This window comes from Alexandromys fortis, unplaced genomic scaffold, assembly GCF_014885135.2.
Source record: "Alexandromys fortis isolate MF-2015 unplaced genomic scaffold, M_Fortis_MF-2015_v1.1 scaffold_22, whole genome shotgun sequence".
Lineage (NCBI taxonomy): Eukaryota > Metazoa > Chordata > Mammalia > Rodentia > Cricetidae > Alexandromys > Alexandromys fortis.
In genome coordinates, this window is record NW_026067900.1 from 4,512,813 (window position 1) to 4,532,187 (window position 19,375).

Here is a 19,375-nt window from a genome sequence, read left to right on the forward strand (position 1 = left end):
TAATGGTGTGAGGACAGGTGGTTAGCATTTGCTGGAAAATGTCCACGATTTAGTGGAATTTTTACTCGTTTAGAACTCATGTAACAGGGAGTGTATGAACATTCAGATTTCTTCTTTCACTGCTCTGATTGATTTTTATAATGGTAAGCTTCTAAGATTTTAGATATTGTGGTGTTAGGCTATCAAAATTTAAATGAGAAAGGATTTTATAATGGAAGCCTATGAGCCTTGTAAGTCACTGCAAGCACTTAAGCTTCTGGTGTTAAATCCATCCTAGGGAGCACGGGCAGTGCTGGAGGTAGCAGTGGAAGCTCAACCAAGAATATCTGGGTCAGTGGATTGTCTTCTAATACCAAAGCTGCTGATTTGAAGAACCTCTTTGGCAAATATGGAAAGGTACATTCTTTTTACCTTTTATTTTTTTAGTATTCAAAATAATTATGTAGATATATGTTACACTTTTGAAGTTTTTAGATTTACTTATATTTATTATTTATTTACTTACAAATTTAGATTTATTTCATGTGTATGAGTGTTTTGCTTTCAATGTGTCTGTGCACCAGGTATGTGCCTGATTCCCCTGGAGATCATGTCTATGAAACTGGACTTGAGAAAGTTGTGAGCTGCTATGTGGATGCTGTGAATCGAACTTAGGTCCTCTGTGAGAACAAGTGCTCCCAAAAGCTGAGCCATCTCTCTAGACCTATAGTTTATATTTTTGTATCCCTGAGCCTTGGATTATAACTTGAGCTCCAAGTCTATACTCATTTGCACCAAGAACTGTATTTTATTTTTCATGATGCAAAGGATCTAGAAGATGCTGAGACTGTTGGGTCATTCTGAAAATAGAAGTAGCTGGAATTAGGTAGTAGAGTATGTGAACTGCAGAGGAAACAGATCCTGTTGTGGAGGGTCTTAGCCATGAACTAGAGAAATGTAAAACTTGCTGTATTTTATTGCTGATCATGGGACCCCTATTCTCAGTGTTTCTGACACCTGCAAGAACCTGCTTTGCCTCAACGGCTTTGTATTTGAAGAAGTAAGAGCTTCTAAAGTCATTAAAACAGGTTTTTTGTTACATTAATGGTGTACGTGTGTGTATGTGTGCTCACACGCTTGTGTGGAAACAGTGAAATAAGAAGTCTCTTAAGTGCTGTGAAGATATGTGAGTTGATTCATTAGAAGGGTTTGTGCCGTGACTGGGCTCCCTCACGGCAGAGAGCAGTCACAGAACACTCAGTCAACAGCTAGTGCTGTGCTTCGTCCTACTTGGGAAGTGACTACTTACACTTTCATCCTCCAAATATACATCCTGCTTTTTTTTTTTAACTTGCTCTGCTGTTAAGCTCTTTGAGGGTAGAGTTCTTAACCCTATTTTGTGTATACATGGTAGGTTTTAAATGTTCGTTAAATTAGTAACCAGTATTGGTTATCAGAGTGATAGTCCTGTAATCAACTGTAGCATATATTGTGTGCTTTTAGAGACGCAAAACAGTACTTCAGTGTTGGCACTGGTCAGAATATAAACTGCATGAGAATGCCATATACATGATGACAAGACTGGGGCTCAAGTTTCTGTAGGACAAAGCAGCTTTTCTTAAAGCTTCCAACAACCCCAACAAAATACTGACCAGGTTTCCTTTCTGCCTCCTGCCGTTATGTCTTTTTGTTCTCTCTTCAGCCCTGGATTAGCTCTGCTTTTCTTCTCGTTCTTCCACCATTCTCTAGTATTGAAATTGTCAGTTAGCTACTGATTACCTTACAGGTTTTGTGGCCTAGTCTTAAGCTATATTTTGCCTGCCTTCCCTCCCCACTCCTCTTTCTCTCAATGGGGTTTCTCTGTATACCCCTAGCTTTCCTGGAACTTGCTTTGTAGACTAGGCTGGCTTCCAGTTTACAGAGATCCACCTGCCTCTGGGATTAAAGGCATTTTAATCCTGGCTTTTTCTTTTCTCTTTGCTTGATTTTGAAACTTAAGTCACTCAAAGGAAAGATTTAAGACTTCTGTAAACTGTCTTCAGATATGTCCATAATTTTCTCTTAAGAGATTCAGGGTATATCCATGGTGAGAAAACTGGTTCAAATCCAATTTCTTTTTGTTTGTAATTTTGCACTATTTATTTTCTGAATGAAGCTTGTTTGTGCTGTATATTTGGGTAGAGAATTAGATAAATAATTCCCTTGAATATTTGAAGTACATATTATCAGTAGGTGCTGGTCATAAAAACGAGAGGACAGAATTCTACCAGAGTGCATCTTCACTCCCTTTTCATGTGAGTGGTCTTAGTGCTGAGTCTGATTGGTTTAGGAATATACAGCTATGAAATTCTGAAGTATAATCTAATTTTACAGGTTTTAAGTGCAAAGGTAGTTACAAATGCTCGAAGTCCTGGGGCAAAATGCTATGGCATTGTAACTATGTCCTCAAGCACAGAAGTGTCCAGATGCATTGCACATCTCCATCGTACAGAGCTACACGGACAACTGATTTCTGTGGAGAAAGTAAGTGTGACCACCTATTTATAAAAAGGGAGATTAAGAAGAGGACTGATCTAAAAAAATCCAAAATCTGAAACTTTTTGAGTGTCATTAGTGGTCAAAAATTTTGAATTTTATTCTTTTGAAAGTTTTCAGTTAAAATGCTCAGCAAGGAAAGTAGGTACGGTACTTGGAGATCCAAATTAATAGGGGAAGTAGATGCAGATATCTGAAACCTAAAATGTGAAACAGTCTTGGTCCAAGTATTTCAGAGAAGAAGAGTCAACCTGTAGTCTCAGGCTAAAAATGTCTCTGTCATGAATGGTGATGCATGGCTGTAATTCCAGAACTTGGGAGGCAGAGGCAGAAAAATCAAGACTGTTATGGGCTGTGTAGTGAGTTCCAAACCTGCCAAGACCATCCCCAAACTTACAGTCACACTGTACCTGCCTCACAAGTGCTAGAATTACAGGCATGTGTGGCTGTGCCCAGCTCAGCACCATTTAGATAATGCAACTTTAAGAAAAAGCTTATGAATTATGAATTTTAAAAACATTTGTTTAAACTTTTCAGGTGAAAGGTGATCCTTCTAAGAAAGAAATGAAGAAAGAAAATGATGAAAAGAGTAGTTCAAGAAGTACTGGCGATAAAAAGAATACCAGTGATAGGAGTGCCAAGTAAGGGTGATTGACAGCTGCTAGACTAAGACTGCTTTCTGATAAACAGACTTCTTATACCACAACAAAGTAGTTATTCTGTTTTCTTGTCTTGGATGATATGGTCAGGACACAAGCATCTATCAAAAAAGAAGAGAAAAGGTCGTCTGAGAAATCTGAAAAAAAAGAAAGCAAAGACACTAAGAAAATAGAGAAAGATGAGAAGAACGACAGTGGTTCAAGTGGCCAGGCTTCAGAATCGATGAAAAAGAGTGAGGAAAAGAAACGGATAAGTACGTCACGTTCTCTCGGTCCCTGTGCCCACTGCTTGTTTTGTATTTTAGAAGGGACTATTTTTCAAATGTTGATAGAGCCTATAGTAGAAAAGGGGGTTTTATAGACCAGCTGTCTTCTTCCCTACTACAAGGTATTACTATTCTAAGCAAGTTCCCTGACTGATCCATAAGTCCAAACTGATATGGGTTTGGAATGGAGCAAAACAGAACAAAAGAGCGGAAATGTGAGCAGTGGACACTGATGTTCAGTATCTTACTGAATTAGGATCTTTTGGTGTCCTTTGAAAGTATTTGTTAATGGATTAAATAATTTGATTTCTTTGCATTTAAGTAGAATAAGTTTTTTTATTCTAGAAGTTGAAGATTAAAATTTATTTATGCTCCTTTTCAATGATATTTTGTTTGTTTAAAGTATTTCTCTTTTTTAGGTTCAAAGAGTCCAGGACATATGGTGATAGTAAACCAAACTAAGGGAGATCATAGTAGGCCATCAAGACGGAGCCGATATGAAAAAGTAAGTTTGCTTCCAAAAGATAAAGCTGTTATCTCCGAACCACTTTGAAAGACATAGTTCAAGTTAAGTTTTTTAAAAGGAAATATTACTAGCTGTTTGAACTTTAGGAAGTGTTTTATTGATTTATTTTTTTAATGTGTGTGTATAAGTTTGCATGAACTTTTGTGTACCTCACAGATGCAGGACACCACCCCCATAACACACACACACACACACACACAGAGAGAGAGAGAGAGAGAGAGAGAGAGAGAGAGAGAATAGAAGAAGGTGTTAAATCCCCTGGAACTAGAGTTCCAGCAGCTGTGAGCTGCTTTGTGGCGCCAGGAACCAAACCTGGGCCCTCTGCAAGTGCAGTGAGCACCTCTAATCACGGAACCTCTGAGCTACCTCTCAGGTCCCCTCATCTAAACTTTTTAAATGACCAGTGAAAACCAAAATACATGACCTCAGATTATTTTAACTTCATGTTCTCCTACGGTTTTTCTTTTGTAGGCTCATGGAAGAAGCAAAGAAAAGGAGAGGACTAGCCTAGATAAAAAAAGAGACAAAGACTACAGAAGGAAAGAGATCTTGCCTTTTGAAAAGATGAAGGAACAAAGATTGAGAGAACATTTAGTTCGTTTTGAAAGACTGAGGCGAGCTGTGGAACTCAGAAGGTAGGAGGAGCATTTTTGACTGCTGTCTGTAATGTGTGCCTTTAGCCTGCCTAGAGGTTGTGTCCCCCAGAAGACTGTCATTCTCAGGAAGTAAAGGTATGACCTAATGATTTCTTAAGTTTGCATAACACTTTATAGCTTGCAAAATTATTTTAATCTGTTATCTCCAACGCAAATCTGTACAGTTACTTAAGCCCGCTATCTAATACTAAAATACAGAGGCCTGGAGAGGCTACATGACTCTTGAAATGCCATGTGGCAGAGTCAGGACTCAGATCCAAGTCTGACTCCAAGTCCAGTGCTCTTTCCTCTATTCCAAAGATGCTGCCATAAAAATCATGTCTTAAAGCAGAAGATGATTCCAGATAGTATCAGAGTAAGCTACAGTGTTAACTGCTATCACAGGGTGGAAACCTGCAGGTACCCAAGTTAGTACCCAAGTGAAGGCTGAGTTGCTCTGTGAGCTTTAATGCAGTCCCTACTCCTCATTAAAGTTGATCAGAAACTAAGAGAAAAATGCTTCCATTTTTAGTGTCAGTGTCAGTAAACCAACATGAGTTCATAGCTACGTACCCATTTTTGGTGCCACATGACAGATCTAGTGTGCTTTTAATCTATTAGACCCATCCAACACAGGGATCACTTGTGGAACTTCAGCGACTCAGTCTCAGATGTTAGGAACTTCAAAAGTTGTAGCTTAGGAATACAACCTTTGTCTGTGTGTGGCTAAAGGAAATGATTCTTACAAAACCCACCTCCTTAAACTCTAGCTCTTAGGTCTGGGAAAAAATGAAGTGGGGAGCTATTAGGGCAGTGGCTCTCAGACCTGTCAAACCCATGCCTATTGGGTTTATAAAGTCTCCCTTGTTGCTCAGACTTACCATCTACTCCTGAGCTCAAGGGATCCTTGTGCTTCAGTCTCCTGCTGACCTATAACAGACTTGCACCACTGCACCCAGCCCAGTGACCCTTTAAAATAATCTGTTGAGGTGTGCCTTCTTCATACTCCTGGGGAGAAAGAAAGTCGTCTGCCTGTAATTAAAAAAAGAAAAAGGTGATGATTTAGCAGTAATATTAAAGTGAAATAAAAGTGATTTGTAACAAATACATATATTCCAAATATAAATATTTAGATGTGAGATGTGTAGAAGATACATTGAACTAGACAGATGTTTGTATCCTATTAGACTCACTGAGTATGAAAGCTGCTGATGCAGACCAATTCTGTGTGCCGTATTGGTGAGTCATGTAACAGGAGAAGTATGGGCATTTTGATGTGATTTCTGAAATGGTAATGACTCTTGGTAAAGCCCTCAACAAAATACAATTGCCCCTTTAAAAAAAGATAAATTTTGAGTTGTGTTAATGAAAAATTTTATATATATATATATATCTGTGCTAAAGCAAATAAGCCTAGCATTTATGAAAACAGTTACATTAGGCTATCTTTTTCTCAAGGGCATGGCTGTCCTCTGTGACATAGGAAAGGGTTCAAAAGCGTTAGATATTCTTGGCTCTGTGGAGCACATTCTTCGGTCTGTAAAACTGTTGACAGTTCATGCATTATCAAGTGTTGTAGAATTCTTGGTCTTCACCCACTGTATGGTAGTAACAGCCCATTGACTGCTGTGTTCATTTAAAATGCCACATCAGTTTTTATGGGAATAGTACTGACCCATTAAGAATGCTGAATTGCTACAGGCAAATATGCAAGTAAAAAATGTAAAAGTGGATTACCTGAGTGTCAGGAAATGAAGAAGCACTGTGCAAGGTTTCGTATATGTTTGTACTGAATTGTCTCTGGCTCAAAAGTATGTTCCCGCCGGGCGGTGGTGGCGCACGCCTTTAATCCCAGCACTCGGGAGGCAGAGGCAGGTGGATCTCTGTGAGTTCGAGACCAGCCTGGTCTACAAGAGCCAGTTCCAGGACAGGCTCCAAAATCACAGAGAAAGTCTGTCTCGAAAAAAAAAAAAAAAGTATGTTCCCTGGAACTGTGTATTAGAAGCCAGTGTACAGCCATAGTGACCCCTAAGGGCACCATTCTATTATATAACATTTGCTATAATTGTGTTTGTGATTATAATTCCAAGCCATCAGAATGAAGTATATACATTATTTAAGGAGATAAGGATATGTGGTAGATAGTAGAAAATTGTACCTATAATCTCAGTACTTGGATGCAGAGACAAGAGGTTTACTATAAGTTCAAGGCCAGCCGGGTCTACATACTGAGTTTGAGGCCAGCCAGGGTTACATAGTGACACTCTATCACAAAAAGCCAAAAGAAAAATTGTAGTTTTATACATTTATATACATTTTTAAAATGCTAATTATTGGGTTTTTACTATGGTGGAATTTTTATTTAACAAAATCATCTAAAAGGCAAATAGTGTGTAAAATTTAGATGCTTAGTTGACACTTATAAATAAGTGATAAGACTGGAATATGTTTAAAGTTTTATTTTGCGTTCTTTCCAATTACATTAAAATTACTAAGATTAATGTGAAATTTAAAATTGCCAATCACAAGGAAAGTGATTCAAATCAAAGCTCTTATTTTTCACACAGTGCTAGCATAATTTAAGTATTTCTAAATACTGATTTTTGTTAGACGAAGAGAGATTGCAGAAAGAGAGCGTCGAGAGCGTGAACGCATTAGAATAATTCGTGAACGGGAAGAACGGGAACGCTTACAGAGAGAGAGAGAGCGCCTAGAAATTGAAAGGCAAAAACTAGAGAGAGAGAGAATGGAACGCGAACGCTTGGAAAGGGAACGCATTCGTATTGAACAGGTGCAGTCAGAACATCTTTTCATCTTGAACAACTCACCTTTGCAAACCCTGTGATTTTTGCCCTCCAGTTTGCTTTACTTGCTGTAAAGCTCGTCTAGATGAGAATGAGCACTGAAGTGTCCCTGACGGGTAATGAATTAGGCACTCGTAAAAGTACACTCAAGAGTGACTTTGTTATTGACTGCGAGTAACCTGTAGCTCTGCAGTGTAATGGCAGCCTATAGTATGAGCATAGGACTGAGTCCAGAGTAGTTATAATCCAGGCTCTGTCACCACCCCAGACTTAGAAAATGACGAGTACTTCCTTACTTATGGGAATCATTCCCAGGGCTGGAAGGAAATAATGCCTCTCTGCATAGTTGCCACTCAGGGCTTATGACACTTACTTCTTTCCATATGTATTAAGAACCCAATTCACTCATTCCTGCTAGGTGCTTTTGTTTAAGTCAATTTATTAAACTAAATCTGACCTCCCCCCAAATGCTCACCAGTTTCTACCACTCAACCCCTGCTATTTTAATGTCACCCAACAGTAGCTTTAGTCTAGGTGATTAAAATCTAATGTATTTGTCCCAGTTGTGTGCTCTGCCTGGTGCTTCTCTAGGTTGGTTTCTTAACCCAGATGCACACTTACCTTCTGTCTTTACTTTGTATTTGGTTCATTCCTGTATATCTGAAGGAACGGCGTAAGGAAGCTGAACGGATTGCTCGGGAGAGAGAAGAACTCAGAAGGCAACAGCAGCAGCTCCGTTATGAACAAGAAAAAAGGAATTCTTTGAAACGCCCACGTGATGTAGATCATAGGTAGTACTTCCTTTCTTTCTTAGTGATTTTTTTTTTTTTTTTTTTGCTGCTTCAAAAGGCTTTATTTTTACTTGGTCCAAGACCTTTCTTAGTGATCTTGCTTGTTATCTTGTTCTTAGTGAGCTAGGGTTAGAGAATTAGAACACACTTGCTCTAGAATCAAAGGTCCTGGCTAACATAGAAGGGAGAGTACTGTTAGGACCTAGTATAATGCTCAGGTCTTACCTCTGCAGTCTTTTTGAGGTTCACGGTAGCTGAGGGCTGAGGATAGCTCAGTGATGGAGGGCCTACTTCCCTTGCTTGTGCCAGGCTCTGGGCCATCCCCAGCACTTTAAGGGGGAAAGAAGGTAACTGAAAACGCTGATGAGAATCCCTTATGATGTCAGGTGTTGTCTTTTCTATTGGGAGATGTGAGAACAGGTAGTTTAGGCTTGAGAGATAGTAGACGGGCGGAGCGATTGCTGAGCAAGCATGATATCTGAGTTTATATATCCGGCACCTGTGCAATCCTAGCACTGACGAGGCAGGGACAGGCAGATCGCTGAGCTCTCTGGCCAAATAATTGAAAAATCAGTTAGTAAGCTTCAGGTTCAGTGAGAGATTCTGTCTCCAAAAGTAAGGTGGAGAGTGACTGAGAAAGACTCACATTGAACTCTTTCCTCCACACACAGCTGTCTGTGTGCTCCCAGACAACGCTTACATGTGCACACACAAAATTCAGGCACACTCTTTTCAACTGTTTTTCTCCTCTCATATTTGTGACAACAGAATCAAACAGTCCTGTCCTAGTTCCTCACTATTCTGTCTTGAGTTCAGGAGCCTTTTATGTCCATAGTTCCAATATGGTATCTATGATTCCAAGTGGATGCTGTTTGATTATTACACAATAATTTGTATAAATGAGCAAACATTTCTCTTTAAGGCGAGATGATCCTTACTGGAGCGAGAATAAAAAGCTGTCTCTAGATACAGATGCACGGTTTGGCCATGGATCTGACTATCGTCAGCAGAACAGGTTCCTTGACTTCAGTCACCGAGAGCGGAGCAGGTTTCCTGAAACTGCATCTGTGCAGTCGTCGTCCTTTGAAAGGTAAATGGACACACTGAAATGCTCACATTTGAGACCGGAGCCTTGCTAGTCAGAACTTTAATTCTCTATAATGTAATACTAATAATAGAAGTGCTGAGTCAAAATTGAGGGTGCAGAACCAATTGTATGTTTAGTTTGGTTTTCACTGGTGGGGAAGAGGTATCCTATTAACTGCAGTTGTATGGGGTCCTTGGGAGGTATAGGCTGAAGAGTTGAGACCAGCCAAGGCTACACAGCAGTTTGAGATTCTGCTTTATAAAAACCAATTAAAAAGTTAACTAAAAACAAGTGTGAGTGGAGAATGCTAATTTTGGATGTACTGTGGCTGTCAGGAACAGTGAAACATTCAGGCTGGTAGTAGCTTGATTGATACCATTTTTCCTGGAAAAGAAATCTTTGTGCTAGACATAGCTCTGTCTAAAAGAAAACTATTGGAGTTAGTAATGAAGCTTTTTTGGTGGTCTTGTCGTAACTTCTAAGTTTCATGATTGTAAGTCATGCAGATGAAGTTGAGAATAGAGTAAATGCTTCTGAGGATCTGCATTTGTTTCTCATTAGTAGACGAGAACGGTTTGTTGGTCAAAGTGAAGGGAAAAAACCAAGACCAGCAGCCCGAAGAGAAGAGCCAAGCTTTGAAAGGTACCCCAAAAACTTTGGTGATTCCAGAAGAAACGAGCCTCCACCACCAAGAAATGAACTTAGAGAAGCAGACAGACGAGAGGTACGAGGGGAGAGAGACGAAAGAAGAACAGTAATCCTTCATGACAGAGCTGAGGTTGCTCACCCTAGACATCCTCGAGAAGCTGGGCCCAATCCTTCTAGACCAACCTCCTGGAAAAGCGAAGGGAGCATGTCCACTGACAAACGGGAGTCCAGGTAGTCATGTGCTGCTGCTGCTTCATGGCGAACTGTGTTCTGTGTTCTTAGATGAGGGTTTGACCATTCCTGTGCTGTGTTAACAGAGTTGAAAGGCCAGAGCGATCTGGGAGAGAAGTCTCGGGACACAATGTGAGGGGAGCACCCCCTGGGAATCGCAGTAGTGCCTCAGGCTATGGAAGCAGAGAGGGAGACAGAGGGGTCATCTCTGACCGAGGAAGCGGAGCACAGGTAAAAGTGGCTGGGCGCTTCCTGTTGAGTCTTTTGAAGACACTGAAGCACTGGAGATAAATGCTCACTCTTTCTATTGTTTAATTTATGTTTATCATTATTATGTGTTTGGGTGTTTTGCCAGCCTCTGTATGGATCTGTATACCATTCTTATGTCTGGTGCCTGTGGAGTTTAGAAGAGGGCTTCAGATCCCATGAGACTCATGTTGTTGCTGGGAATTGAACTGGGTCCTTTAGAAGAGCAGCTGGTGCCTTAACCTCTGAGCCGTTTCTCCAGCCTATAGGAGATGCTCTTGACAGGTGTCCATAAGGAGAACCATTCTGTTGTGGCTAAGATTGGGTAATTGGAATGACTGAGAGACCAACTTCCGCAACAGATTTTTCTCAGGTTCATGCTTTATAAATAAATATCAGTTGTCCGAAGAAGAAATACTAGCCTTAAAAACTTTTTTTTTTTTTTTTTCAAGACAGGGTTTCTCTGTGTAGCCCTGGCTGTCCTGGAACTCGATTGTAGACCAGGCTGGCCTTGAATTCACAGAGATCCAACTGCCTCAGCCTCCCAAGTGCTGGAATTAAAGGCGTGTGCCACCATGCTTACCTGATAAAATATTTTATATCTGTATATGGGAGAGAGGGATCCTCTATGTGCCATGGTACATATAGAAGTCAGAGAACTACATTTTGGGAATTAGTTCTTTCCTCCCACCCTGTTGAGGCAGAATCTGTTTCAAACTGGCTGGCCTATAAGCTTGCAGGCGATTCTCCTGTCTCTGTTTCCCATCCTAGGAGTACTGGGATTAGAGATGTGGACTCCCGCATCTGGCTTTTTACATGGGGTCCAGAGGCCAGCTCAGGCCAGGCTTTGCATGGCAAGTTCTTTTACCTGCTGAGCCATCTTACTGGCCCCCAAACTTTGTTTTTATTGCAATTCTTGTTCTACTTTGACAGTAGTTATAGTTGTTAAATGAGCCTTCCAAATGATAATTTGGCTTTTTTCAAACACAGAACACATCATAACTTGATCTGTGTCTGTGAGCAGGGAGCATGCTAATCTCTGCTGTTCCAATGTTAGTATATGTACTGCTGATGCTAGCATATTAAGTACAGAGTAAAAGTCGCTTCTGCTCTGTTTTCAAAAAGTAGACAAGTAGAATCATTTGAAATTGCTTTCTATTTAATATTTATGTAAGCCAAGTATGGTAGTACACCCCCTAATCTCAGCACTCCTAAGGCAGAGGCAGGCAGATCTCTGATTTTGAAGTCAGCCCAGCTTGAACAAAACAAGGTTCAGGACAGCCAGGGCTACATAGGGAAACCCTGTCTGGAAAAAAAAAAAGATAATAAATTAATTAAAAGATAAAATGTATTGTATGTGAATGCTTTGCCTACATGTATTCTGTACATGCAGTATTCACAGAGGCCAAAAGAGGGCATCATCCACTGGGACTAGAATTACAGGCAGTTGTGAGCCACCATGTGGGTGCTGGGAATTGATCCTTGGTCCCCTGGAAGAGTAGCTAGTGCTTTTAACCATCTCTTGAATCCCAATTTTTATTCTTTTGATATTTTGTTGACTTGAATATTCTTTTAAGTTGCTGAGCTTAGTAGAGGAAAATTATAAATGATACAAATATGTAAAAATTGCACTCAGCTTAAAGCATTCTCTTAATTGATAAAATACTGTCGTGCCAGTGAGGTTATTGCAGCATGAATAGAAAGGATGTGCTTTTTTTTTCCTTGTAAAGACGTATTCTAGGTTGGCTTCCTAACATGCTGTGTAGCTGAGGGTTCCTGCCCCTCCTGCCTCTACCTTTTGGAGTGCTAGGGTTATAGGCACATACTGGGGTTTCTCTGGCATTGGGACTCCAGTCCAAGTTTTCGTGCATGCTAGCAAGCAGTCTACCAACTGACCTGCATCTCTAGTCTGACGGAGTACACTCTTTAAAGTTCTATGCCAGATGGAATTTGGAGCTGTGTTTGTGTTATACCCTTGAATACAGACCAGGTCTCATTGCATCTTTTGGCACAGGTGTTGGCATGAGTATGCAAGCGTCGCTGGTGTCCTCCATTGTTTTGCACTTTATTTATTGAGTTGGGGTTTCTTGCTGAGCTTGGAGCTCACCAATTCTGCCTAGTCATGGCAGCTAGCCTGCTCTAGGGACCTTGTGCTTCTGCCTCTCTTGGTGGCAGCTGCCGCTCTTACCTAGTCTTTCTTTTTCTTCCCAAACTCAAGAGATCCACCTACCTCTGTTTCCCAAGTGTGGTGATTATGGGTGTGTGCCAACATTCCCAGCTTCTTACCCAGCTTTTCTGTGAGCTCTGGGGATCTGAACTTCAGCCCTCAATGATAGCATTTTTGTTTTAGACAGAAAAATGTCTTACTGTCTTGGCATTTAGAGTGTCACTGCAAAGCATTTCACCCAGCGTATTTATGAAGTAGGTTTGCAGCTCAGTGATTCTGAAGTATTAATTTGTCTTAATAAGGAGAAATGTTTGCACAAGTCCATTAAGCTGGTTACCCTGAACAAACTTAAAACTAAGCATGATGCAGATACTCTATTTAGGGGTAGAATTTAAGAAATTATTCTAGACCAGCACCCTACATTCGGAATCCTTTTAAAAAAAAGTCTTCTCCTGTCAGAAGTTTTCAGTGTTAGTCTGTTAGTTCTTTGACCAGCATTGTCTCTAAGCCTTTGCCTAAGTGAGGTGTCAGCAGGCCTTGACTCCTCCTCTCATCCTTAGTTCTAAATATAGCCATAATGGGGCATCCTGGCCAAGTCACAGCACTAAGCAGGGTTGTCTACAATTGGATGACTTTTGCTTTATACTCTTTGCAAGTTGGTTTGATGTGTTGATTATATAGCCGACTTAACTGCCCTTTAACTTTTGACCTCTTGTGTAAATTGAGAGCTCTTTAGATCTATCCAAACATTTGAAATTCCTGTGCCCAAATAGTGCTGGAGTAGTAGTGGGTGTGGACATAGAAATGAAGGTCCAGAGGAGCTCCTGCCAGAATGCATGTGTGGTCACTCCTTCCGTCTGTTACATTCTCAGACATTCTACTCGTTTGCTCTGCCGTTAAAGCACAGCAGTATGAGCTAGTGCGTGGGACAAAGGGGCCCGGACTCACTTTTTTATGGGCTTTCCTCAGCACTACCCTGAAGAACGACATGTAGTGGAACGTCATGGACGGGACACAAGTGGACCAAGGAAAGAATGGCATGGCCCACCCTCTCAGGGGCCTGGCTACCATGACACAAGGCGAATGGGTGATGGCCGGTCAGGAGCAGGCATGATAACCCAGCATTCAAGGTGAGACCTGTTAAGACCTTTTCTGCTGTTCCATAGCCGAGTAGTCGTTAGAGAGCGCTGGAGTGTGAGGTGACATTGCTGTTGGTGAAGCCCACTGTTGTGGCCTCACCTGCTTCCCTGTCCTCTCCCTCACACCCTTGTTTGGAGGAGCTGCTGCTTTGCACGTCTGCTGGTGACTGCTGGTGACTCCTGTGTCCCATCCTCATAGCAATGCCATTCGCTTTTGTGCTGCTGAGAGAGGGCCAGCGCCTTGTTCCACGTAAGCGCTGGGCTCCTCACCGGGTGCCGCTTTTACCCTGTCGCCCTCCTGATTGGGGGCAGTGTTTTGGTTGCTTGGTTTATGATGAGTCTTAGAATGTGGAGACTGGGCTGCCTTTAGACTCAGCCTTCCAGGTGATGGGTTTGTGGGCATGCCCCACCATACCAGCTCAGCCCTCTTTTTCTTTGTTTTTTAAGATAGTTAGTATCTTTTTGTGTAACAGCTCTGGCTGTCCTGGAACTCACCCTGTAGACAAGGCTGGCTTTGAACTCACAGAGATCCGCCTGCCTCTGCCTCCCAAGTACTGGGATTAATGGTGTGTGCCACCACCGCCCAGCTTTTGGTCCTTTGTTTTCTTCCCTTCTTGATCCTTCTTTCTGGCTCCTCCAAGCAGAGCTTCAGATGGTATGCTCCACTGTCTTTTCCATGTAATTTTTTGTTTGTTTGCTTTTTTTTTTTTGCCTCAAGCTTTTACCTCTCAGTGCTGCCATCCTCAAAACCTTGACTGGGGAAACATGCCCCAACCTTGTCTTTGTTCCTAGAAGAAATTAAAAATGCTGTGTCTGATGCCGCTCTTTTCCTGCATCCAGCCTGTGCCTGGTCTTCCCAGAGAGCTTCCTGATACTCACACTGCTTTTGCATGATTGTGGGACCACATGTTTTGTTGTATCATTTACTTGCTTAAACCATAGCGGCTTCTGTAGGTAGCAAATTGAGTTCTTGGCTAGTATTTTATTTCTGTTGTTTTTTGGTTCTTGAGACAGGGTTTCTCTTTAACTCCAGCTGTCCTGGAACTCTCTCTGTAGGCCAGACTGGCCTTGAACTTGCAGAGATCCATCTGCCTCTGCCCCCAAATGCTGGGATTAAAGGTGTGTGCCACCATCACCCGGCTGTAGCTGGTTTTATTTGGTTTCACTGTCAACTTTCACCTCTCCATTGTGATAGAGTTTTAGAGTATCTTTTTTCTGACATTTATTGGCATCTATAATACTGCTCTATACATAAAGAAACTAGAAATAATATTGAGTGACTTCCTGGTAGTCAATTTTTGAAACTCTAGTGTGTACCATCATCCCCTTAACTGCTGATTAAAACAGACTGTAGAGCCTGGAGTAGTGAGTAGGGTTAGAGTGGTATATGTCAGGACTAGCAGTGGAGGCTGAAGGAAGGATCTTGAGTTTGAGGTTTTCCTCATCTCCAGAATGACATCCTATTTAAAAAGTGAGGGAGACACAGCCGGAGACCTGAAGAGGCTGTGTGTGCCCTTTGCACAAGCCGCTGCTATGCACTACATCCTGCTTCTGAAGAAGCCGGCATTGAAATAAGAGTGCCAAGGTCACACACTTGCTGCCCACCACGTATTAGCTCTGTGTCTTGGACAAGATTATTTTCAGGCCTCAGTTTCTTCCTTGGTGAAGAGGGGTTAGTAGTGGTATCCACCTTACAGGATTAGGGTCTAGATGTAGATCAGGAAAGCAGAGAAGCCTTTGGGAGTGCTAAGTGCTGGGAGGGTATTTCTTGTGATTGTTTGTTCTGACCCTTTCCCTTTTAAACTCCCTTTTAGCACCGCATCCCCAGTTAATAGGATTGTACAGATGAGTGGCAACTCCATGCCAAGAGGAAGCAGCTCCGGGTTTAAGCCGTTTAAGAGTGGACCTCCACGGCGGTTTTGAACACAGACTTCCTGCCGAGGCTTCCAGATAATTTATTGAGATCTCCTGTAAACTTTACTTGACTACTTACGAGGAGGACCTCTGACTGCTTGAAAGCTCTATCTGACTGTTGTTTTTCTTTTTTTAAAAAAATTTAACATGATTGCTTTTCTCAATTTTAGAGAAGATGTTTAAATAGTTCTGTTGAAACTTTTCACAGTTTTGTGTATCATTCAACTTTTTTCTTGCAGCACTGAGACCCATTTTAAAGGATTGGCACCGAGGCTGTTTTGTTTGGCTCTGTGTGAACGAGAGTGGATTGCAGCTGAGTGGTAGTGGTTTCATTTGCAGCATTAGCTCTGTGGTGTCACCAGTGTTTGCTGCCTCCATTTTGAAGGCTATTTGAGCTTCAGACGCCTGCTGTCTAATTTCTAGAGAATAAGATTGTTCCTTGCATTTCGGAGTATTATGTAACCTATTTTTGCAGAAGGTACTGTTACATTAAGTGCATCTGTGTATCCTGGTTAAAAAAAATGTAATCTTTTTTGAAATAAACCTTCATATTCTGTATAGTTGCTAAAGTGTTGAGGACCTTTTTAACTGTAAACTGAAGGTAGATTTTATATAGGGAGCAGTACACTTGTCCAAGTTTGTGTGGTATAAGGCTCCATAGATGAAGGAAACTTTGTCCATGTGCCTTGTATCACAAGGGTTTCATACTGAGTTGAGCAGGTAAGCTGCACTTGTTGAGGGTCTTCATGGTTTGATGGATAAATCCCATGTCTCAGAATTGTGTGCTAACATTGCCGTCTCCCCAAATAATGCTGAGAAGTGGAAGAATCTCAGATTCTAGACAGGGTGACTCAGTCAGGTTTTATAAATGCTACTGTGCAGCAATAATCTCTCTGTGAGAATAAAAGCCCACACTTAGAACTGTGTCCATCTTTGTTCCAGCCTCAGGGTTTAGTCCTCCAGCCTTCCTGCTAGTGAGTCCCAAGCAGCAGACTTGGTAAGAACTGAAATGGCAAGCCTTGCTCTGGTCAAGAGTTGATAGCACACTGTGGATGTGTTAGAAATACTGTAATTCAGCCGGGCGGTGGTGGCGCACGCCTTTAATCCCAGCACTCGGGAGGCAGAGGCAGGAGGATCTCTCTGAGTGCAAGGCCATCCTGGACTACAAGAGCTAGTTCCAGGACAGGCTCCTAAGCAACAGAGAAAACCCTGTCTTGAAAAACCAAAAAAGAAAGAAAGAAAACGAAAAAAGAAATTCTCTGATTCTTTATTAAGCATTTTTGGTAGGAAAGCTCTGGACAGAAAAGATGACTTATTTCACAGCAGCTTCCTCTTCATAGAGACTAGCCACTAGCCACCATAACTGAGACCATTTAGGATCTTGGTCACAGCAATGATCTCTTCATGCCTAGTGAAGGATGGGACAGTGGCACTCTGTTGTGGAGTCTTTGGAAAAGTTCTTGTCAGTGTCTGACCCTAGATGTAGGGACATGAGATGTCTCAGACTCTTGAGTGACTACAGGCAGCCAGAGGACTCTAGTCTTGTTCTTTGGGGAACCACCACCACCTACTTTTGTTTTTTTTTTTTTTGTTTGTTTGTTTGTTTGTTTTGTTTTTTTGAGACACGGTTTCTCTGTGTAGACCTGGCTGTCCTGAAACTCACTCTGAGATCTGCCCAACTCTGCCCCCTGAGTGCTAGTGAAAGGTGTAGGCCATCAAGCCTGGCTCAAGGGGAGCTCACTTTTAAATACACTTGGTTCTCATAATCTGTCCCTTCCTGCCCTACAACTGTGTGTGTCCATGTCCAGCCCTTCAGCTGTGGGGTGTGGGTGTATGTACATGTGTCAAACCCTACAGGTGTGGTGGGGAGTATGTGTGTGTCTATCTCTATCTGACTTCCTGCTTCCTGACACTTAAGAATGGCATAACAGAACCTTCAGTGTTCGCTGACTACTACTGTAGACTGAGCCATGTTCCTATTGGTAGCTGTAATCTGTGACATTGTTAAGCCTCACTGCTAAGCAGGGACCCTTGCACATGCTTGGCTTAACTGCTTTGGTGCTCATAAGCAGCCAAGGGCACAGTTCGTGTCCTGCATGGTCCTTCCTTGGACATCTTAGAAGCAGTTGACTTGTTAATGTTTCTTTGATTAGTTTTTTGTTGGTTTTTCACTGGTCTCCGCTGTGTTAGTCATGGAGTTACATTCTCAACCTACTGAAGTGCCATTTAAAAATGAGTTTTTGAAGAACTGAGATGATTTAGTGGGTAAGAGTGATTGTTCTACAAACACAAGAACTTAGGTTCAAATCCCAGCACCCACATAAAAAAATAGGCCATGATCAAGTGTGCCTCTGATCCCAGTGTTGGGGGATAAGAGTTTGCTGGTCAGTCAGCCTAAGTGAAACCGTGCTTCAGATTGAGTGAGAGCCCTTGCTTGTCTCATGGCAATAGGACAGAGACTGTTAGCTGGAGTCTTGTCTGGCCTCGGCATTTGCGTGCATACCTGCACATACCTACACACGATGTACTGTCCCATCTACAGTTGCAGGTGTGGTTGCTCATGCTTGTAATCCTGGCCCTCAGGAAAGGCTGACACAGGAAATCCCCATGACTTCGGAGCCAACCAAGGCTACATGATGAGATCCAGCCTCAAAAAGCAAAGGTGGAAAGTGATTTAGGAAGACACTAGATGTCAGCCTTGGGTCTACACACACACACACACACACACACACACACACACACACACACACACACTGGCCTACACACATGTACACCTATGTATGTGGTAAACATGCAAATACACACATACATATGTGAAAACATACATATTTGGAGTGTGTGTGAGATCCCAGCCTGGGCTACCAGATCATTTCAAAATGGTTACAGGCCTTTGAAGGGCTGGGTATGTTTAGTGGTTTTTAGTAAAAGTCTTGCTTAATGTGGAAAAGTCCCTTTGTTCAATCCACAGTATAAGTAAATTAACTTTTAAGTGTTGCTTACACTGAAGTGACCAATAGTCTTCAGATATTTTTTTCCTAATGTTGCCATAGTTACAGCTTTTTCTAGTTTAGAAAACTTGAGAAACCCACCTGGAATTATTTAGGGGTTGAGAGTAGCTCTGAAGACTTGGGCCATTAATTAGCACAGATGTACCTAAGTCGGTAGTGAAAACTGGGTTTAGGGAGGATTTTCTAAAGGAAGATGGGCTCTTCCTGACCTGGAGACATGTACTAGGCTAGTTTTTCCTTTTTCCATTTTCATGTATGTTTGTGTTGTGTGTATTCTCCTGTGTGTGCATGTGAGAACTGAGGGCGATGTTAGAATCCTCGGTTACTCTTCCACCTTCTTCACCGAGTCAGGGTCTCTGTCAAACCTAGAGCCCATTGAAATAGCTGGTCTTACGTGATACCGTACCTCTCTGTTGAAGACTGAAATCACAGGTGGGCAGCCATGCCCACTTGGCATTTACATTTACGTGGGCTCTGGGCATCTGAACTCTGGTCCTCGCACTTGTATGGCAAGTGATTTAACCACTGAGCCATCTCCCAGAGCATCCAGGCAGTTTGTGTGCAATAATTTAATGCCTACTAGCCTTGGTGTGGGCATCCGTATGGAAGGAAACCTAGGAATGATCTCAAGATCACAGAGAATGATAGAACTAAGATTCAAACTCAGATATAGTTGTGCTCAGAACTTGAGACCATTTCTCTCCAACCCTTGTTGGTTCCATTGGGCAAAATATGAATAA

General features: G+C 41.9%; 1 protein-coding gene across 6 annotated transcripts in view; it reads left to right on the forward strand.

Annotated features, from left to right (window-relative positions):
• Sltm (SAFB like transcription modulator) overlaps positions 1-16,187 on the forward strand; it is a 46,250-nt gene extending 30,063 nt beyond the window's left edge. For 4 of the 6 annotated variants that reach the window (XM_050127215.1, XM_050127229.1, XM_050127249.1 and 1 more), the window contains 13 exons: positions 278-396; positions 2,353-2,502; positions 3,052-3,155; positions 3,264-3,427; positions 3,859-3,944; positions 4,437-4,600; positions 7,211-7,391; positions 8,071-8,195; positions 9,118-9,285; positions 9,844-10,161; positions 10,248-10,392; positions 13,544-13,704; positions 15,528-16,187. In XM_050127215.1, coding sequence (XP_049983172.1) covers positions 278-396; positions 2,353-2,502; positions 3,052-3,155; positions 3,264-3,427; positions 3,859-3,944; positions 4,437-4,600; positions 7,211-7,391; positions 8,071-8,195; positions 9,118-9,285; positions 9,844-10,161; positions 10,248-10,392; positions 13,544-13,704; positions 15,528-15,636 — 1,994 coding nt within the window. In that variant the 3' untranslated portion in view covers positions 15,637-16,187. The remainder of the gene's footprint in view (positions 1-277; positions 397-2,352; positions 2,503-3,051; positions 3,156-3,263; positions 3,428-3,858; positions 3,945-4,436; positions 4,601-7,210; positions 7,392-8,070; positions 8,196-9,117; positions 9,286-9,843; positions 10,162-10,247; positions 10,393-13,543; positions 13,705-15,527) is intronic. The other 2 variants (XM_050127223.1, XM_050127239.1) reach the window with 1 other exon arrangement.
• Positions 16,188-19,375: the final 3,188 nt, after the last annotated feature.